Source organism: Rhinopithecus bieti, unplaced genomic scaffold (genome assembly GCF_001698545.2).
Source record: "Rhinopithecus bieti isolate Rb0 unplaced genomic scaffold, ASM169854v2 scaffold_1012, whole genome shotgun sequence".
In the NCBI taxonomy this organism is placed as follows: Eukaryota; Metazoa; Chordata; class Mammalia; order Primates; family Cercopithecidae; genus Rhinopithecus; species Rhinopithecus bieti.
In genome coordinates, this window is record NW_016803312.1 from 20915 (window position 1) to 41183 (window position 20269).

At 52.7% G+C, this 20269-nt stretch overlaps 2 protein-coding genes across 2 annotated transcripts in view; one reads left to right on the forward strand and one right to left on the reverse strand.

Annotated features, from left to right (window-relative positions):
* The first annotated feature begins 764 nt into the window (after nt 1–764).
* ARAF (A-Raf proto-oncogene, serine/threonine kinase) lies at nt 765–12036 on the forward strand. The gene is made up of 16 exons (XM_017874035.1): nt 765–911; nt 2502–2656; nt 2820–2923; nt 4393–4495; nt 4581–4735; nt 4848–4946; nt 6557–6698; nt 6802–6829; nt 6904–7049; nt 7148–7350; nt 8956–9132; nt 9224–9270; nt 9781–9899; nt 10135–10266; nt 11103–11237; nt 11456–12036. Exons 2-16 carry the CDS (start codon nt 2561–2563, stop codon nt 11588–11590), a joined length of 1821 nt encoding a protein of 606 aa, XP_017729524.1. The 5' UTR covers nt 765–911; nt 2502–2560; the 3' UTR covers nt 11591–12036.
* SYN1 (synapsin I) overlaps nt 12028–20269 on the reverse strand; it is a 56966-nt gene continuing 48724 nt past the window's right edge. The window contains 9 exon segments of the mRNA XM_017874021.1: nt 12028–13099; nt 14099–14587; nt 14589–14682; nt 14780–14867; nt 15220–15366; nt 16230–16332; nt 16431–16505; nt 16597–16739; nt 17538–17600. Coding sequence (XP_017729510.1) covers nt 12964–13099; nt 14099–14587; nt 14589–14682; nt 14780–14867; nt 15220–15366; nt 16230–16332; nt 16431–16505; nt 16597–16739; nt 17538–17600 — 1338 coding nt within the window. The 3' untranslated portion in view covers nt 12028–12963.

A 20269-nucleotide genomic window follows, 5' to 3' on the forward strand; every position in this document is an offset into this window, starting at 1 on the left:
CCCGGCCTACAAGGCTCTTAAGAAAAACATTCCGGGGTTGTAAAACTGGCAAGAGATCTAGCATTTCAAAAGACTTACATACATCTCAAAGGGACAGAAAAAATTTTACAGTTACAAGTTTTCTAAAGGAAATGCTCTAAGAGAGACGGCTCTCTCTTTTGACACCAGGGAAAATTCGATTTTTAAAAATTTGTGTTTACCCTACAATACCTCCACACATTGACTGGCATCGTGCTCTGTTCCAAGTCCGCACTTCCCTCTTCACCTGGCCACCTGTGACTAGTTTTTCAAAATCCTAATCAACCCTATTCCTAAAGGAAGCCTCCCAGACAGAAGGCCGCCCCTCCTAGGGCCAGCCCCCCAGCCCCCACCACACCAGAGACCCGCTGTCCTCAAAGGCTATGAACTACAGTCTCCTAGAGCTGGTGAACATCGCCGATCATTTGTTCTGATTCCAACCCATTTCAAAGATGGTAAAACTGAGACACAGGAAAATCATAAAAGGGTGCTTAGGGCACTGGCTCAAAAAGGGTACTTAAGAATTTCTCCGTCCAGATGCCAGAGCCCTAAGGTCAGCCCCAAATGACCTTAAAAAGTCCTGCTTTATTCGTCTATGCCACTATTGAGGTTAAAGCCCTAGGCACGCAGGTCTTGCCCCAACTGCGCCTGCGCGAGTCAGGACTTGCGCTGGCCCCAGATCTTGACGTTTCAGGCTGCCCCTCCTAATCCGGAACACGACTCACATTCCGTTGGTCTTGCCTTGACAGACGTGACCCTAATCCAATAAGAGTGGAAGGATGAGTCCCGCAGAGCCAATAACGAGAGTCCGAGAGACGGCGGAGGCGGACTCTGTGAGGAAACAAGAAGACAGGCCCAAGATGGAGGCGGCGGCGGCTGTAGCGGCGTGACAGGTGAGGGCGGACCCGGGAGGGCTCGGTTTCTGGAGCGGCTGCCGGGCACGGGCAGGGCGCCCGGACCGAAAGCTCAGCTCCAGGATGGCTGCGCCCGGGCCCCGGCGTCCCCCGCCCGGAACCGTAGGAGTGGTTTGACCCGGGGCGAGACCATCGTCGACAGCGGGGGTGGGGTGGGTAACTGGAATAGGCGGGCAAGGCTGCCGGTGATGGTTTCGCCCGCTGCTAGTGGTGGTGCGCCTGCGCAGAGCCGGAAGCCCTTTGGTAGGCGGGACCCTACCGACTGGTGCCGGGATTCCGTCTTAAACCCCCTACGGTGTCCGATGACCTTTCCTTACCAACTGCGGGAAGTGTGTGGAAACGCGGTTCACTCCCCGGTTTCCTTATTCTGGGTCAGTGTCTGACCCCCCGGGGGGGAGAGTATCAGGATTCTCGCCTCTGTAACCGCCTTCCATGATCCCCCATTCAGTTTACACCAGTAATGTGCCTGTGACCCCCTCACTGGTTGTCAAGGAGAGTTTTGGAGCTCCCTCTTTACCTCCATTTTTCTCCCCGCAACACCATACCTTTCTTCTCCTTTTGCTATGACAGTGTCTGGTGATCCACCATCACCTCCCCAGTTCGGCTTAATGTCTGGTCATTTCCATTTCCACCCTTCTCCCCATTACAGTCCCTAGTGACACCTGTTACATCTCCCTTCCGCATAGTATGTAGTGACCCCCACCCATGAACTCCTCATCATAGAGTCTTGGGACTTCCATTAGCCACCTAACACGGTGTCTGTGGTCCTAACATCAACATTACACCCCAGGGTTTAGGGATGTCCACAGTGCCCTTTAAGGATATGTTTGGTGCAACCTCCATCTTCCCCAAACTAAGGGCAATAGCTCATGATCCTCTCTTTCCTATCACCCTGCCTGCGACTCCTCCCTCACCAGAGTATCTGGTACTTCCCCGTTCTCTGTTAAAAGCCAGGACACTTTGGGAGGCTGAGGTGGGTGGATCACCTGAGGTCAGGAGTTTGAGACCAACCTGGCCAACATGGTGAAACCCCATCTCAACTAAAAATACAAAAAATTAGCCAGGCGTGGTGGCACGCGCCTGTAGTTCCAGCTACTAAGGAGGCTGAGGCGGGAGAATGGTTTGAACCTGGGAGGTGGAGGTTGCAGTGAGCTGAGACCGTGCCATCGCACTCCAACCTGGGCAACAAGAGCGAAACTCTGTCAAAGAAAAAAAAANAGCTCAGTGCAGTGTGTATTGACTTCCCCATTGGTCCCCAGCACAGTCTTCTGTGCTCCTGTACCCTCCAGGACAGTATGCTCTGTCCCCCTTCCCTGTTCTCTCCCCCCCAACCCTGTGCAGTGAAGCTGAGACCTTTTCTCACTCATGAGTGAGAAAAGCAACAGGAGGGTCTGAGCAGAGGAGGAACTGGAAGGACTTCAGATGTGAGCAGGATCTCTTGGGCTGTCATGTGAAAATTAGGCTGCAGGGGGCGACAGGAGCCTGGACTTTGAATTTTATTTTGTCCCCTGCCACTTTGCTTCCAGACTATCATTATTGGACCTCTGAATTCTGTCTGCCTTCTTGTAGGAGCCCCATGGCACCTGCCCAGCCCCACCTCAGCCCATCTTGACAAAGTCTAAGGCTCCATGGAGCCACCACGGGGCCCCCCTGCCAATGGGGCCGAGCCGTCCCGGGCAGTGGGCACCGTCAAAGTGTACCTGCCCAACAAGCAACGCACGGTGGTGAGTCATGGAAGCGAAATGGCAAGGGCTGTGGATGGACCCAGTTGTAACTCTGGGATCAAAAGGGTGACAACGGTTGGGGGAGGCCTTTGCAAAAGGATGGGAACATCAACTGTGGCCTCTGTTGGGCAATGAGGACCCCTACATCTGCACATACACACAGGTGACTGTCCGGGATGGCATGAGTGTCTACGACTCTCTAGACAAGGCCCTGAAGGTGCGGGGTCTAAATCAGGACTGCTGTGTGGTCTACCGACTCATCAAGGGGTGAGTGTGGCAGCCCCACGCCCACCCACTGGGTGCCCCACCTCCCATCCCCTCCTCAGTCATTTGATTCCTTCTGTTCTTTATCACAGAGTCTTCCATTAGTCTTCCCTTAGTCTTTAGTCCCCCCTTATCTGCAGGGTACGTGTTCCAAGACCCCCAGTGGATGCTTGAAACCACAGATAGTACCGAACCCAATTGCTATCAGCCGGAACATGTTTCTATTCTTGTCTTCTACCCATAAATGTAATGCCTTTTCCGTCTTAACTAAGCATGTATCATGTACTCCGGCCATCACTTTTGCAATATGAGGTATGACGTCAAAACTAGCATGAATTTATTTTTCCTTCTTCACAGTTCCAAAGATGGAAGATTCTTTCTTACAGTAGATCTCAACAACCTCAGCATATGATTTTCTTTGCTTTCAAGTCAAGAACTTTTACCTTTTTGCCTAAAGGAAGCACTTTACAGCTTCTTTTTGGCATGTCCAAATTGCCACCAACACTACTCCTGTGCTTTGGGGCCATTATTAAGTAAAATGGCGATCACTTGAAGACAGCCACTATGATATTGAGTCAGTTGTTTGATAACTGAGCAGGCTACTAAGTGATGGGTGGTAGCATAAACAGTGTGAATCTTCTAGATAAAGGGATGATTCACATCCTGGGTGGGATGGTGCAGGATTTCATCATGCTACTCAGAATGCACGCAATTTAAAACTTATGAATTGTTTATTTCTGCAATTTTCAATTTAATACTTTCCCACCCGGTTGACCACAGGTAACTGAAACCATGGAGAGTGAAACCACAGATAAGGGAGGACTGTAGTTCAAGTAATCTATGAGTTCATCCATCTTTTGTTTTGTTACTTCATTGGTTCATTGGCCTGTAAGGTCAGCCAACTCATTCTCCCCTGGCCCCCAAGTCCTCACCCTGGTCCATCACTTCCTCCCAGATTTCATCTATTTTGTCCTTTCACGATGTCATGACTTCATCAGCTCTCTTCTTCCTCATTTTCCCCATTCTTTGTCTGCTGAGTTGGGTCTTGCTGACCTTATTTATTCCTCTCTCGTGGGGTTCCTTAATTTTTTATGCAGTTCACACACTGCACTTTATTTGTTGTTTCAGTGCCTCCTCAGCCCCCTTTTCGGGGGCTGGCTTAGTGCTTCTAAGATGTAGTTGTTTAGTTTCATTTGCTTCTCCCCTTCCGTTTCAGAGCATGGACTCTTCACACCGTCCTGCCACTCATTACGCTTGTGGCCCAGGGCCAGTCATTTTATCCCTCTGAGCCTGTTTCCCATCTGTAAAGTGGGGGCAAGGATAATGACTGATTCCTAGAGTTGCTATGATGAGAATTAAACTTGCCAGACATGACCCTGTGGGTAGCAGGCTTGGAGGGACTTGTGGGGGTTCCCTGCCTCACCATGGCCCCTGCCCACCCTCCCATTCATTCCTTTCCGTGCCCCCTGCAGACGAAAGACAGTCACTGCCTGGGACACAGCCATTGCTCCCCTGGATGGCGAGGAGCTCATTGTCGAGGTCCTTGAAGATGTCCCGCTGACCATGCACAATTTTGTGAGTGCAGGGTGGACGGTGGGGGCGGATCATGCTGGGGAGTGTCCTTGACCAGGTCTCAAACTTCCCTGCTCTGCGGCTTCAGGTACGGAAGACCTTCTTCAGCCTGGCGTTCTGTGACTTCTGCCTTAAGTTTCTGTTCCATGGCTTCCGTTGCCAAACCTGTGGCTACAAGTTCCACCAGCATTGTTCCTCCAAGGTCCCCACAGTCTGTGTTGACATGAGTACCAACCGCCAACAGTGAGCCCAGCCTGGGGTGGGTGGAGGGATGGGGAGCACAGAGACCCAGCCCCAAGGCCCTTACAGACAGCTGACCTGTATCCCCTTACTTTATACCCTTCATGCCCTCAAGGTTCTACCACAGTGTCCAGGATTTGTCCGGAGGCTCCAGACAACATGAGGCTCCCTCGAACCGCCCCCTGAATGAGTTGCTAACCCCCCAGGGTCCCAGGTAGGGGTGCCTTAGCTGAAGGGCTACTGGGGGAGAAAAAGATCTGGGGACTCTTGTAGACCACAAGCCATACTTTATTCATTTGTTTACTTGACAAACATTTATTGAGCACCTACAAGTGTGAGTAAGGGCATGAAACTGGGACCTTGGGCAAGTCACCTGATTTCTCTGGGCCTCAGTTTTCTCATCTGTAAAGAGGGGATTATAGGCCCGGCGTGGTGGCTCAAGCCTGTAATCCCAGCACTTTGGGAGGCCGAGACGGGTGGATCACGAGGTCAGGAGATCGAGACCATCCTGGTCTACACGGTGAAACCCCGTCTCTACTAAAAAATACAAAAAACTAGCCGGGCAAGATGGCGGGCGCCTGTAGTCCCAGCTACTCGGGAGGCTGAGGCAGGAGAATGGCGTAAACCCGGGAGGCGGAGCTTGCAGTGAGCCGAGATCGCGCCACTGCACTCCAGCCTGGGCGACAGAGCGAGACTCCGTCTCAAAAAAAAAAAAAAGAGGGGATTATGATACTTTCTACCATATAAGGTTCTGCTGAGGATTAAATGAGTTAAGACATGTTCAGTGCCTAGAACAGGATCTGGTATAGTGTAAATAATCAGTTATTTTTATTATTAATTATAAATATATTTATAAGCATCTAACTACATTGCTAATTCTTCTAGTATAACTATACTCAAGCCTTTCCATTTTGAAATATGTATGATTTTATCATAAATTACTTCCCTTTTATTGCTTCTTTATGTTAAATATTATACAAAACTATAGCTATATTAAAATATATTATTGCTCTAATATATATTTTATAATGTGCATATTTTATGGTGTATTTATGTTATTGTATCATGTTGTATTACATAATGTTATATAATGTAGAACATCTACTATGTTTATATAATACATAAAATAAAATAAAGTTAGGGTATTATATTATTTTAAATTATGAGTGTATATGCATTAATTACCTTTGAGTTTCATTTCAGGATAGTGAAGGGAACATTAACATATTTTTGTAACTTTACAATATGTTTAGCATATATTATATGTATAACACGTATATATAACATAGAATATGGTAATATGTATACTTTAAAACATTGCTATTTTAATATAGATGATATGTATTATATAACATTTGAAGAGTACATGTAATTATAATATATAATTATAAAATATGATACACTCCCCTTTCCCCACTATCTGTGTGGCTTGCTATCCTGCCTGTAGGCGTTTACTCCAATGTCACCTCCTCCTCAGAGAAGCCTTTCCTGACACTTTCTAGGAACACTTTGTGTCTCCTTATTTTGCTTTACTATTTTTCTGTATTGCACCTATCACCATCAGGCATATTATATATTTGTTTTTTATTTCAGCCCCACGAGGGCAAGAACTGTTATTTTGTTTTACAGTTTTATCTCCACCACCTAGAATGGTATCTGGCACACAGCAGGCACTCAATAAATGTTTCTTGAAGCAATGAATAATAGTACTGCCAGTGGACATTCGCTCTGTGTGAGCTAAATGCATGTTTATGGCTGGGGTGAGGTGGGGCTTTCTTGGTTCTCTGATTCCTGGCAGTGATTTCACAGCCTTTCCCCTGGCAGGCCCCACACTCAGCACTGTGACCCGGAGCACTTCCCCTTCCCTGCCCCGGCCAACGCCCCCCTGCAGCGCATCCGCTCCACATCCACTCCCAACGTCCATATGGTCAGCACCACGGCCCCCATGGACTCCAACCTCATCCAGGTTGGTGCTGTGGGGAACAATGCCAGGGATCACTGGGCAGAGGGGAGAGCCATTCCTGTTGGCCTCCATGCCCTCTTTTTGACTCCTGTCCCTCTCCTTCTAGCTCACTGGCCAGAGTTTCAGCACTGATGGTGAGTCCCCCGTGCCTGCACCCTGACCCCCGCTGCCCCACTTGCCTCCGCTCACATCCTTTCTGCAACTGCAGCTGCCAGTAGTAGAGGAGGTGGTGATGGAACCCCCCGGGGGAGCCCCAGCCCAGCCAGCGTGTCCTCGGGGAGGAAATCCCCACATTCCAAGTCACCAGCAGAGCAGCGTGAGCGGAAGTCCTTGGCCGATGACAAGAAGAAAGTGGTATGCTTGAGGGCGATCCTTTTGGGAGCACCAAGGCTGAGTGATGTGGGATGAGGGATGTGGGCAGGCCTCTTAGATGCCACCCATCTGGCCCACAGAAGAACCTGGGGTACCGGGACTCAGGCTATTACTGGGAGGTACCACCCAGTGAGGTGCAGCTGCTGAAGAGGATCGGGACGGGCTCGTTTGGCACCGTGTTTCGAGGGCGGTGGCATGGCGATGTGGCTGTGAAGGTGCTCAAGGTGTCCCAGCCCACCGCTGAGCAGGCCCAAGCTTTCAAGAATGAGATGCAGGTGCTCAGGTGAGGTGGCACATTTGCATGGATGGGAGTGGCAGGCCCAGCCTTGGCACCTCTCTGGGAAAAGGCCATGCTTGGAGTGCTTCCTGGACATCACCTGTGTTTGTGTTGTTAAACCATCATCAGAAGTTGTTTCTTTCAGAAGGGCGTCCCTTTCCCCTCTGGGAAATGGGTATGTTTAGAGGACCTGTGATCATGTAGTTGTTTGGGTTATTAATGAATGGCTCTGCCTCCCAAATGTGAATCTTCTCATTTGCCGCTGCGAACTGGGTCTGGGTGTGGGCCACCATTCTCGTTACCGCATTGCCAGGAAGGCTTGCATCTTTCCTTCCCCCCTGCTTGGACTACAACGGTAATGTTCTATTTATAGTGTTGGTTCTTGTTATTCATTAATTCTAATGCCTTGATTTAAACAATATTATCATCACCATAATCTAATCATTGCTTAATTTTTATAATTGCTATAATATGTAATCAATACAGTATTCATCTAGTCATGCTAAGAAAGCCAGGTGTCTCCTTTTTGCTGCTATAGTTACTATGTAGTATAGTACTGTATACCTATATACTACAGGTAGTACTGGATAGCTTCTGCCAACCCGGGGGATGCCGGCATGGGCTTTTCCTCTCTGTCAAATGGGCACAATTATGTTACAGAGAATAAGGTAGCTAATACAATGGTCAGTTTTACATTTGAGGAACCTGAGGCCCAGAGAGGTTAAATGTCCTTCCCAAGGTTGTACAGTGAGTACCTGGTGAGGCCTAGATTTGAACATGAGTCCAGACTCCAAGCTCTTTACCTCTAAGCTTCTCATGGTGCTGAACAGGCTCTAATCATCACATATCACCAATATTTTAATCCTGCATCTATCCATATTATATTGATACATCAATGAGGAGGTTGGCATTCTAACTTCTCATCTGTGAGATGGTCACAGACCCAGGTAATGGTCAGAGTCAGAGGGGTGGGGGATGTTAATGATTAGAAATGCTGCTGTAGGGCCGGGCGCGGTGGCTCAAGCCTGTAATCCCAGCACTTTGGGAGGCCGAGGCGGGCGGATCACGAGGTCAGGAGATCGAGACCATCCTGGCTAACACGGTGAAACCCCGTCTCTACTAAAAAAAAATACAAAAAACTAGCCGGGCGAGGTGGCGGGCGCCTGTAGTCCCAGCTACTCAGGAGGCTGAGGCAGGAGAATGGCGTAAACCCGGGAGGCGGAGCTTGCAGTGAGCTGAGATCTGGCCACTGCACTCTAGCCTGGGCGACAGAGCGAGACTCCGTCTCAAAAAAAAAAAAAAAAAAAAGAAATGCTGCTGTAGGCAGGGAGGGAGAGGGGCAGCAATTCCTCCCTCCTGCTTTTGTTGGGAGACCTGGATGGGGAAGCTCCACATATAAGCCCACGGCAGAGAATCATAGCCCAGTAAACACATCTCACAAATTCATGAAATCTGGCAATGCTGTGGTCCTGAGTACCCCAAAAGACAGGGTGAAAATGAATGACCGAAGAAGGTAAAGAACAGTGCCACTCCTGATGTGACAGTAAGTCACAGTAAGTGACAGTCATTATTTTTCCTCCCCACCTCTGACATTGCCCTCCCTGCCTGCAGGAAGACGCGACATGTCAACATCTTGCTGTTTATGGGCTTCATGACCCGGCCGGGATTTGCCATCATCACACAGTGGTGTGAAGGCTCCAGCCTCTACCATCACCTGCATGTGGCTGACACACGCTTCGACATGGTCCAGCTCATCGACGTGGCCCGGCAGACTGCCCAGGGCATGGAGTGAGTCTCCCAGCCTGGGGAGGGGTGGGGGGAAAGGGTGGGGAAATGAGGTAACCCCCAGCCAATCCACCACCTGCCTCCACCCCCACAGCTACCTCCATGCCAAGAACATCATCCACCGAGATCTCAAGTCTAACAGTATCTATCTGTCCCTGGACTGGGGTTGAGGTGGGGGCGCAAGGGCTTAGAAGGATGCCTCTTGTGGGGGTTCTGGGAATTACAAAGGAGGGGCATGTGTCCCAGAGCTCCTTGCCAGGTGGCAGAACTGTGGCCAGCCAGGGGGCTTTAATGGCAGCCTGTTAGTCTGAAGTCAGAGGTGTGGCTGGTTCAGGTACTATTCTTGGGAACTCTGGTTAGAGTCTGATGTGTGGCAGTTGTGGAGGGCATTATGGTCAGCATCAGAGGCATAGTGAGTTCGGGTGCCCTCCGAGGGGCTTCCTGTTTAGGAGTCAACAGCGGGGCTGAGTGTTGGGGGCACTAGCAGGCGTTCCCTGCCCATGTCAAGGTTGTAGATAGTTGGTGTGATATTAAGGGGCTCCTGGTCAGGATCAGAGGGGTGACTGGTATAAGGGCACCAATAGTAACCTCCCAGGCAGGGTGAGAGGCATGGCTATTAGGAGTCCCTGTAGTGGTCCTTGACCCTGGCGGACATCTTCCTACATGAGGGGCTCACGGTGAAGATCGGTGACTTTGGCTTGGCCACAGTGAAGACTCGATGGAGCGGGGCCCAGCCCTTGGAGCAGCCCTCAGGCTCTGTGCTGTGGATGGTGAGTTGGGCCAGGCTGGATGAGGGGTACGTGGGGATGTAGGCTCCAGGATTGGGGTGTGTGGGGCTGAATGGGAATGGGGATGCCTGTGCCAGGTGTGGGTGTCTGGACTCCTCATGTCCCACCTCGTGTGGGTGGCTCTGAGTTGTATCCTGTGTGGCCAGTGGGATCTGGGACTGTGGACCGGCCATTTGCTGACCTCTGTGGTCTTTCTGCCTGGTCTGGCCTGTTGTAGGCAGCTGAGGTGATCCGTATGCAGGACCCGAACCCCTACAGCTTCCAGTCAGATGTCTATGCCTACGGGGTTGTGCTCTACGAGCTCATGACTGGCTCACTGCCTTACAGCCACATTGGCTGCCGTGACCAGGTGAGCCCCACACCTTACCCACAGTTCCCTGGGCTGAGGGATCCCCTCAGGCATCCATACCCCACATCCCCTCCTTTGCACTGATGAATGCCACCCTTTCCCCAGAAACCTAAAATTTTGTGGGATAAAGACTCCCAGAATCCCTTGGGCTCCAGACACCTACAATGAATTCTCTGGGTCTCCCCTACCCCGGCTTCGCTCTTCTCACATCCACAGCCCTCTGGGACAAAAATCCTCGAAGTCCAGAATACCCCGAATCTCTATACCTAGAATCCCCCGAGGCCCCCACATACCCCAAAGCCCTCTGTATCCCTAAACACCTGTAGTCCTCTGCTCTGGGTACTCAAAATCCCCCAGATCTCATTTCTCCCAGCATCCCATTTCTCCCCAGAAACAGAGCCCCTTTGTGCTTCTGGAATAGTCACAGGCACCCACAGTCACCTAGGCCTTGGGGTATCTAGCAGGCCCCAGGGCCGGGGTACCTAGAACCCTCTAGGCCTCAGACCCGCACAGAAGTACAAGCTCCCCCAGACCCAGAACTCCATGTTTCCCTGAGACTCAGTACTTTCCAGGTCCCTAAGCCTCCTAGAAACTCGTGGGCCTATAATCCTCTGAGCCCCAGATGCCTACAATCCTGAACCCCAAATTTGAATCCCTCTGTTCTGAAAGCAGAGAATCCTCCCAAGTCCTCAGCGATGGAGAATCCTCTGGGCCCCGATACTGACAGTACCCCAGTTCACTAAAAATGAACCTCCCAAGCCCCTCAATACAAAATTCCTTGGGCCTCCCAGCCCCTGACCCCAGATCACCCCTTTCCTGCCCCTCTCTGCCCCTAGATTATCTTTATGGTGGGCCGTGGCTATCTGTCCCCGGACCTCAGCAAAATCTCTAGCAACTGCCCCAAGGCCATGCGGCGCCTGCTGTCTGACTGCCTCAAGTTCCAGCGGGAGGAACGGCCCCTCTTCCCCCAGGTGGGCTGGGTAGGAGGGCTGGACACCTTGGGTGGGTGACTCTGGGATGGAGGAAGACTGAGATGGAGGCAGATGTGAATGTGAAAGCTCAGAGGGTGTGTGTGTGTGTGTGTGTGTGTGTGTCTGTGTGTGTGTTTTTCCCCATGAGGCTGGGGTCTGAGGCTGTTGGGATGCCCACAGGGCTCTGGACACCCCTCCTCACCCCCACTTGCCCTCAGATCCTGGCCACAATTGAGCTGCTGCAACGGTCACTCCCCAAGATTGAGCGGAGTGCCTCGGAACCCTCCTTGCACCGCACCCAGGCTGATGAGTTGCCTGCCTGCCTACTCAGCGCAGCCCGTCTTGTGCCTTAGGCCCCGCCCAAGCCACCGGGGAGCCAGTCTCAGCCCTCCACGCCAAGGAGCCTAGCCCACCAGCCAATCAATGTTCGTCTCTGCCCTGATGCTGCCTCAGGATCCCCCATTCCCCACCCTGGGAGATGAGGGGGGTCCCCATGTGCTTTTCCAGTTCTTCTGGAATTGGGGTCCCCCCAAAGACTGAGCCCCCTGCCTCCATCATTTGGTTTCCTCTTGGCTTTGGGGATACTTCTAAATTTTGGGAGCTCCTCCATCTCCAATGGCTGGGATTTGTGGCAGGGATTCCACTCAGAACCTCTCTGGAATTTGTGCCCGATGTGCCTTCCACTGGATTTTGGGGTTCCCAGCACCCCATGTGGATTTTGGGGGTCCCTTTTGTCTCTCCCCCGCCATTCAAGGACTCCCCTCTTTCTTCACCAAGAAGCACAGAATTCTGCTGGGCCTTTGCTTGTTTATTTTGTTTCCCGACTCTTCTCTTGGGGTTCAGAGCCGCTGAGGGGTGGGATGAGTCCAGGCAAGGAGTGGAGGTCAGGGGGAGGTGCGGACCACATAAACAGCGTCACTGCACGCATCACCACAGGCGGCACGATGAACGAGGACCACATATGCCAAGCACGGCACAAGAGGAGGCCACATCAGTCACAGACACAGACATCACGGCAAAGGTGGGGAAGCGGAGACCACTGGCCTTCCGTGTGCAAAGGATTCTGGGAAGATGGGTGGAGTTTGCATATTTAAAGACAGCTGTCAGAGGCAGGAAACTGGGTAGGGGGTCCCTGGGGGAATTGAGGGGTCCTGGAAGTGGGAGGAGCTCCCAAGGTATTGAATGAGGTTGAGGGGGCTGGTGTTGGGTGGCATTTGAAGATGTGGATCTTCAGAGGGATGGAAGATCCATGGGAAGGGGCTCAACAGTAGGGGTTTCTTGAGGATTTGGAAAATTGTGATGGGAAATAGGTGTGCTGGAGAGATTTGGGACCAAAAATAGGGCTTTCCAGGAACTTCAGGGCTCCAGGAAGGGATTTTGCAATGGGTTGCCTGGTATTTGGGCACTTCCAGGAAGGAAAACGCCCTCTGGGGAAACCAGGGTCGGAGGTCTTCAGGAATCTGGAGGTCCTAAAACAGAAGTAGATCTTGAAGTGACCAGGAGTGGGGTTCTAAAAGGACTTGGGGATTCCACATGTGAGAACTGGATTTACGGCCAGGAGGAGTCAGGTTTCTCAAGGTACTCAGGGATCTTGAGGAATGAGAGGTGGAATCTTGGAGAACCGGGAGATGGGTTCTCAAGGGATGTGGAGACTCCAAAAGTGAGAAATGGATTCAGGGCCCAGAGAAGGGTTGCCCAGGGATTTTGGGGTTCTCAGAGTGGGGTATCAGTCGGAGAAGAGGCTGGCGAAAGACTTCCTCAGGCTGCGGATGGTCTCAGCTTTCACCTCGTCCTGGCTAAGGCTGGGCCTGGGCGGGGCTGGCTCTGGAAGGTTGAAGGCATTGGTCAGAGACTGGGATTTGCTAGAGAGAGACAAGGTGGAGGCGTGGGAGGAAGGGGGAAGAGGAAGGGGAGGAAGGGGAGAGAAACACAAAGTTACCCCAGGCCCGGCCCCAGCCCTGCCCCTCTGATTCTGGGGCTGTGCCTGTGACCTCCCCACCTGCCACCATGGGCCTGGACCCTAACAGGTTCTCGAGGCTGGGAGGACTCAGATGGAGTGGGTGGAGTCCTGGGCCAGGGAGGCGAGATCTGGGACAGGCTGGGAGGACTTGGATCCAGGGTGAAGTGTCGGATTCATGGGAAGAGTCCTGGGCAGAAGCTTCTCTGAATTCTTGGCTAGTTTGATACAAAGGGGAAGATGAGCAGGGAGGTTTCCAGTCTAAGGGTGAGGTGTCCAAGAGGGCATAGAAAGGGCTTGGACCAAGGACAGGCTATTGGGCAAGTCAGCCTAAGGCAGAGCAACTGGGTGGGGCAGGGAGGGCGTCTGAGCTGGGGTGGGAGTTGGAATGGACCAGAAGAGGCAGATGGTTGATGATTCGCAGGGAGACTGAGATGGGCCAGAAGGATGTGGAGAAGGAGGAAAAGTATGAGGGTGGAGTGGGAAGAGCGAGATGATAGGAGGACTAGGACTCAGGCCAGGAGTTTTAGGGATGGGTTGGGAGGGGGAGGGCCAGTTTGGCAGGGAAGGCTCTGGGCTGGGCAGGAAGTTGCAGACGGTGGGTCAGCCAGGTGCCTGGGAGGCCTTGGAGGAGGAAACTTTCCCAGGGCCTATGAGGAGGAATTCGAACAGAGGGCAGTTTCTATGGGATTCTAGCACCAAATTCCTGGGGTGGGGGTGTGGAGCCTCTGGTGGGCCAGGAGGAGCAAAGCTTGGGGGAAGGGCTTGGCTCAGGCTGGAGAGAGTTCGTGGGACCCCTGCATAGGACCTGGGTCTGAGGAGCAAGGGAGCTAGGGCTACTCTACTGGGGCAGGGGCCCGCTTTGTGAGCAGCAAGGCGGGGGCTGCTGTAGGGGTCCCCTTACTTGAGCTGGGGGTGCGGAGGTCCCCCTGCAGCGGCGGTGGCGGGTGACGGCACGTCCTGGCTGGGTTTCTGGGCCAGCTGTGGCTTGGGACGTCCAGCGGGGCCCGGGCCGCTGGGCCGAGGCTGCTGCGTGGTGGGTGGCCCAGTGCGGGGCACGGGACCCGCCTGGCTGGCCTGGCGTGTGGGGCCGGCTGGGCCTGGGGGTTTCTGGGGCGGGCCCTGGCGCTGCTGCCCGCCCGGTGGGGCCCCAGAGGCCTTTGGCGGAGCCGGGCCGGAGACGGATGTCTGACGGGTAGCCTGTGGGGGGCCCGCCTGACGCTGGGGAGAGGGAGAGGCGGGTGGGCGGGCTGCTGGAGGCGCCCCAGGGCCTCCCGCCACTGGCCGGGATTGGCGGCCTTGACCCTGGGTCAGCGGCGCTGCCTGGGACGCGGGCTGCTGGGGCGCTGAGGTGGGACTTGGAAGGCGCTGGGGCAGGGGCTGCCAGCTGGGGTCCAAGGCCTGAAAGGTGCTGCTGGCCCTGCGGGGCGGGCGCTGCTGCAATGGGGTCCCTGGCGCTGGGGCCTGGGCCCGGCTGTGGAGGGCCGCCTGGGGGACAGAGAGAGAGAGTGAGCACACGTGAGAGTGAGCTGGTAAGAGATGGCGGGCTGAGGGAGGGGACTGGGACCGCCAGCCTCTCACTTACCCTGTGGTGGGGGTCGCTGCTGAGCCGGGGGCCCTGCGGGCTGCTGGGAGGTCTGGCGGCCCAAGGGCAGGGCCCCTGGGGACGGAGTCTGCGGCAGAGGAATGGAGCAGGAGAGGTTAAAAATAGTTACCAGCCAGTGGAGCATCAGCCAATGATGACACAGGTTCCCTGTGCGCTGGGTGTTGCCCCACTTGTGGCTGAGCTGAGGGTACGCTGGGTTGTGGGGTGGGGGACCTGTTCCCAGGGGCAGGGCAGGAAGGTGCTCGGGGAAGTCAGGGCAGCAGCTGCTTATCAATGTTTTAAACAATTGGCAATCACAGCCACATGTGTGCAAAGGTGATGCTGTGAGCCTACAGATTGTCAGCTTCATGGCACAGCATGACCCAGGGCCGGCCTCCCCACACTAGCTCAAGCCACTAGCTCAGCGCCAGGGGCCTGACCTGGCTGTGGGAGCCCCTGCCAGGGGAGGCATCCCGCTGTCGCTGCCGGGGCAGGGCCTGAGCCATCTTGTTGACCACGAGCTCTACGATGAGCTGTTTGTCTTCATCCTGGTGGTCACCAATGAGCGGCATGGAGGAGCCCACCACCTGGGGGAAGGAAAGGATCCCTGAGGGGAGAGGCAGGCCTGGCACCTGAGGCAGCAGTAACACTGTGCTTTCAGTTGGCCGAGGGCATGGCCACCACTGAGCCCCAGTGTCTGAGGCACTGATTGTGCACAGTGAGGAAGGTTTGTCTGTTCCAAGGTACGTTACAGCTTAGAAGGTGCTTCAGAGCAGGGCTGGGCAAATTAGGGCCCGCGAGCCCAACCTGGTCCACCACCTGCTTCTGTGTGACCCATGAGCTAAGGATGGGTTTTTACATTTTGTAACAGTTGAAAAAATTCGAAAGATTTTATAAATGCGAAAATGGCATGAAATTTAAATTTCAATGTCCATAAACACAGTCTTTTTGGAACACAGCCACACCTATTTTGTTTAACATATCATCTATGGCTGCTTTTGCAGAGTTGAGTAGTTACAGCAGAGGCTGCATGGCCCACAAAGCCTAAAATATGTACCGTCTGCTCCTTTACCGAAAATGTTTGCCGATCCCCGCTTCATGGTTTTCTAGGCACTTTGTCCTTTCCAAAATGCTTTGCTGTTGGTCCAGTTCACAGAATAAAGGTTACTAAGTGCCTTGTCATTCACCAACATGTCTCGATTCCCAGAGCACTTAACAATCTAATAAGGGTTTTACTATTCACCAGGGATGTGCAAGTTCAGTCTAGAGTTTACTAAGTGTTCTGCCATTGCAAGGGATGGTCCCTTCGAAAGTCTGCCAGGCACCTTACAGTGTACCAAGCACATTGCTGTTGGCTGAGGACCTCTGTGCCATGGAGTGCTTCCGTTTGCACTGCTGCTGACTGGCAGCTGTTCCTCCCTCTGCCCCACCTACCCCTGGGTGCTCCCACCTCAATGATGTGATCCCTTCCGTCTTTGCCATGTAGCGCTTCCACTGCGCAGATGTCCAGTCCCCCAAAAATCTCCGAGCATGTATCCACCCACAGCTTGTATCTGCAAAGACAAAGGGCGGGGAAGCCTGTCAGTCTCTGACCTGAGCTGCTGCGCTCCCACCCACCCTTCCCCTCACACCCTGAGTTTGGGCTGCCCACCTGTCAGACATGGCGATCTGCTCCAGCATCGCAGAGCCAGTGTTGGTCTTCCAGTTCCCTGACACTGACGTCCTCCTGGGGAACAAGGGGACAGAGGCTCAGGGGTGCCTCAGCTGCATGGGGCAAGGCAGGGGACCCCTCCCAGGGCCTCGGTTTCTCCACTCACATGTAGGCCTTATAGTTCTGCCCAATCTTCTGGACACGCACGTCATATTTGGCATCGATGAAGGGCTCGGCAGTGGCATACGTCTTGGTCAGTGCCACAACACTTGCGATGTCCTGGAAGTCATGCTGGTTGTCAACTTTGACCTGTGGACGCGAGGGCAAGGATCAGGGCCTGGTCAGGATAGGGCAGCTGTGGGGAGTGGGAGTGCCTGGGGGAGCATGTACACATGACACACAGGTGAGGTGAGTACACAAAAATTAGGTGGACATGCCAAGGCGCTCAATCAGGCATGATCGTGCGTCTCCTGTTTTGTACGTGTACACACAGACACAAAGTTGGGTGTGTAGAACACTGATCATACCAAAAAGTATTGAATTGTCTACTTTAAATTGCTGAGTTGTAGGGTGTGTGAATTATCCCTCACTAAAGCTGTGAAAAAACTGTGTATATACAATATACTAATATAGGCATCCAGACACAAAATCAGTTGTACACACAACATGCAAAGATACAGAAACTTGGACACAAACAAATTACAGGTCTACTTTCCACATACACACAGGCAAAATCAGATGGATGTAAAGCACACAGGACCCTGAGACTTTGGAACACAAAAGATCATACCACATCATGTGTGTTCAGCACAGGCATACATGTACACACAGACACAATGCTGGAGACAGAAGCAAAATACACACAAAATTGGCTGAATGCAGGAGGAAAAAGGGGTCGATGAGGTCAGCTGCATGTGAGAAAACAAAAATCTATTAGGTTGGTGCAAAAGTAATTGTGGTTTTTACCATAAGATCTGGCAAAACCTGCAATTACTTTTGCACCAACTTGATAGATAATGACACCCCAGGACACACGATCACACAGAATGACTGGTGTGCACTGCACAAATACACATCTACCTATGCGCAGCTCAGCCAGAGACTCACCTTGCCCATCCCAGAGTGTGCGTGCCCCATCTTCACAACCACAGGGTATGTTGTGCTGCTGAGCTGGTGGGAAAAAGGCAGAGGAGACATGGTCAGGGCAGAAAGGGTGACCTCCAGGGGTGGGGTGGTACTGAGGGGATCCCAGCCAGTGGGAACTGCATTATGAGCCACTTCCCAGGACACATGGGTCAGAGACAGGCAGGCAGCAGCTGGGGGTCACACAGTGTCTCCACCTCCGGGCCCAGAATTGAACCCAGAGCCCTGTCTGTCTGTCCCTCCCTCCACCCCACCACCAAGTTCCAGACGTCCCGCCCCTGCTTTCCCGGGCAGAGGCATGGCATGAGCGTGGGGGACTGTTCCGGTAAAAAGAAAGTTTGTTTTTACAGTGGATGGATGATAGTGAGGCAAGTGTGTGTGGGGTGGGGGGATGAGCATATAGTGACTGAACCCCTCAGCCAAACCTTGTATGTAAGCCTCACCTGCACACATAAACTATTGAGAAGCATAAGCCCTTGGAACTCAGATGTACATCGCCAAACCCAGAGATGCCAGTGCACATTGAGATTGACGGCCAACACAGGCTCAAAGCACATGTAGCTCTGGGGCAGCACAGACACCCACACAGTCATTCAGCCAGCCAGGTGCCCATAGCGTGGGTCAGCAGCCAGCACTCCTGGGCAGCACACACTCGACACCCTTAAGCACACTATCAATACTTTTGGGGACACACCCAGATTCCCTCCCCTCACCCAAACCCACATCACCGTCAGGGGAACACACACAACACAAAAGATTACCCATGCAATCAAGAGACACACACAACTCCACAGGCACACTCCACAAAACCCGGCACGTACTCAACACACAGGCGCACATACAACACCCCTAGGCAAATGCACAGCAAATAAGGCCCTACACAACACACAGAGGTGTATGCACTTCTAGATACTCACATCACGACTGGGACCCGTAACAGACTCACGCCACATTCCTGGGCACACAAAAAGTATATCTAGACACACACACAACATGCCTTGCCACATATACAATACAGAGAGGCTACACACAACCAGAGACACCCACAACTCAGTTTGCAGAAAACATTCCAGGGCATCCCCACCCCAACACACACACAGTCACACATTCAGGCGAGAGGGATACCTCAAGTCTCCCCCGCTACCGGATGAGGTAGAGGAAACCAGGTTGGACGGCCCCAGGCTCCCCGCTCCCCCCCTCACCCCCACAGCACAGCTGCACAGTGCCCCTCTGGTGACCCTCCCTCTCGCTGACAAGGTAGAGAGATGGCATTCCCGGAGGGGCTGCTGGGGCGGTGGTGGTTCCCAGTTCCCGACAGGCACAGGAAGCCCGCAGACTCAGGGTGACCGTTTGAACTTCAGGCTTCCCTCTGCAACCCCCCCTTCCTCATTTCCCAAATGAGTGGCGTCATTATGAGGTGGGCTGAGAGGCACGATGTTGGGACGGGGGTTTGGGGCATCTCTGGGCAGCAGGCCAGGGAAACGATGCTGAGGCGGATGTATACAGTACCACCCAGGGGTGCACACAGCACACAGAAGTGCATAATGCACTGATAGTTACATATGCAACCCAGACCTGCTTTGCCGAGGCTGGTAGATAACTCCCAGAAGCAACACACAAAACACACAGGCACACGCTCGACTCTTAGCAATGGACACACAACACACCAGAGAGCTGTGCGTACACACCCATACCTCCCCCAACAACCCTGAGGTTTCTAGGTGCCTCTTTTCCTTAACTGTCTTTGTTTCCTCTGGACTTGAACCTGAGCACAACGCTCTGTATATGTGTGTGTGCCCATACATGTGTGCGTGCAGAGTGCTTTGAACTCTGACTCTGGGAGCTCCTGGAAAGCCCTAGGTCTGAATCTTGGCCTTTCCTCTTCCTAAGGCCATGAAGGACACCCCTCTCTGAGCCTCAGTTTCCCCATCTGCACAAAGAGCACAATGAGGCCCAAGCACCTGGTATGCTGTGGGCATTGCCAGGTGTCCAGTTTGCACATGCCCCCTGAACCCCCATGGTCCCCCACACCCATCCAGCTTCCCACATGGTCACACACCCCTCCATGAACACCCCTCCCACTCTGCATTTCAAAACCACACAATAACCAGATCCACACGATTCCTCATGTAAACAGTCGGCAAAACTCTGTGCTGACTCAGGTTTCAAAGAGTTGGCGTCAGAACCAGAGTCAGTGAGGGGCCAAGGCAGGACTTTCCCTGCCCTCACTTCTCCCTCGGAGGCACCAGGTTACTCAGCCCCGTCTCATTCACTCTCACTGTCCCACTTTCACAATCAGCTCCTACAGATTTTTTTGGTTTACTTCCCTTCCTCCCTGTTTTGTCCCCCCCACCCCACCCCAACAACAGAGCCATTTCTTCATTCTCATTCCTGGGTAGGTCACTCAGCCCTTTTGTGTCTAAGTTTCCTCATCTGTATAATGAGAACATGAGCTATATCTAACTCACAGGGATATTGTGAGAAACGTTAGTTATTTTGGGAAAAATGCTCTACATGGTATCAAGCATATAGTAAGCCTCGATCCTCAAGAAGTGTTGGGTACTGTTGTTATTATTGACTTAACATCTCTTCCTTAACTAACATTAATGAACAAAGAGGCAATTGGGATTGACTACATGAGATAATGTCTGTAAAAGACTTTAGAACAGTGCTTTTTTTTTTTTTTTTTTTAAATA

Excerpts from the sequence above, each read along its gene's own strand:
- ARAF (XM_017874035.1), top strand. The coding sequence starts at position 2,561 with ATGGAGCCACCACGGGGCCCCCCTGCCAATGGGGCCGAGCCGTCCCGG. Across the intron at positions 4,736-4,847 it reads ATGAGTACCAACCGCCAACA|GTTCTACCACAGTGTCCAGG; the intron begins GTGAGCCCAGCC and ends CATGCCCTCAAG. Across the intron at positions 9,133-9,223 it reads CAGACTGCCCAGGGCATGGA|CTACCTCCATGCCAAGAACA; the intron begins GTGAGTCTCCCA and ends CCACCCCCACAG.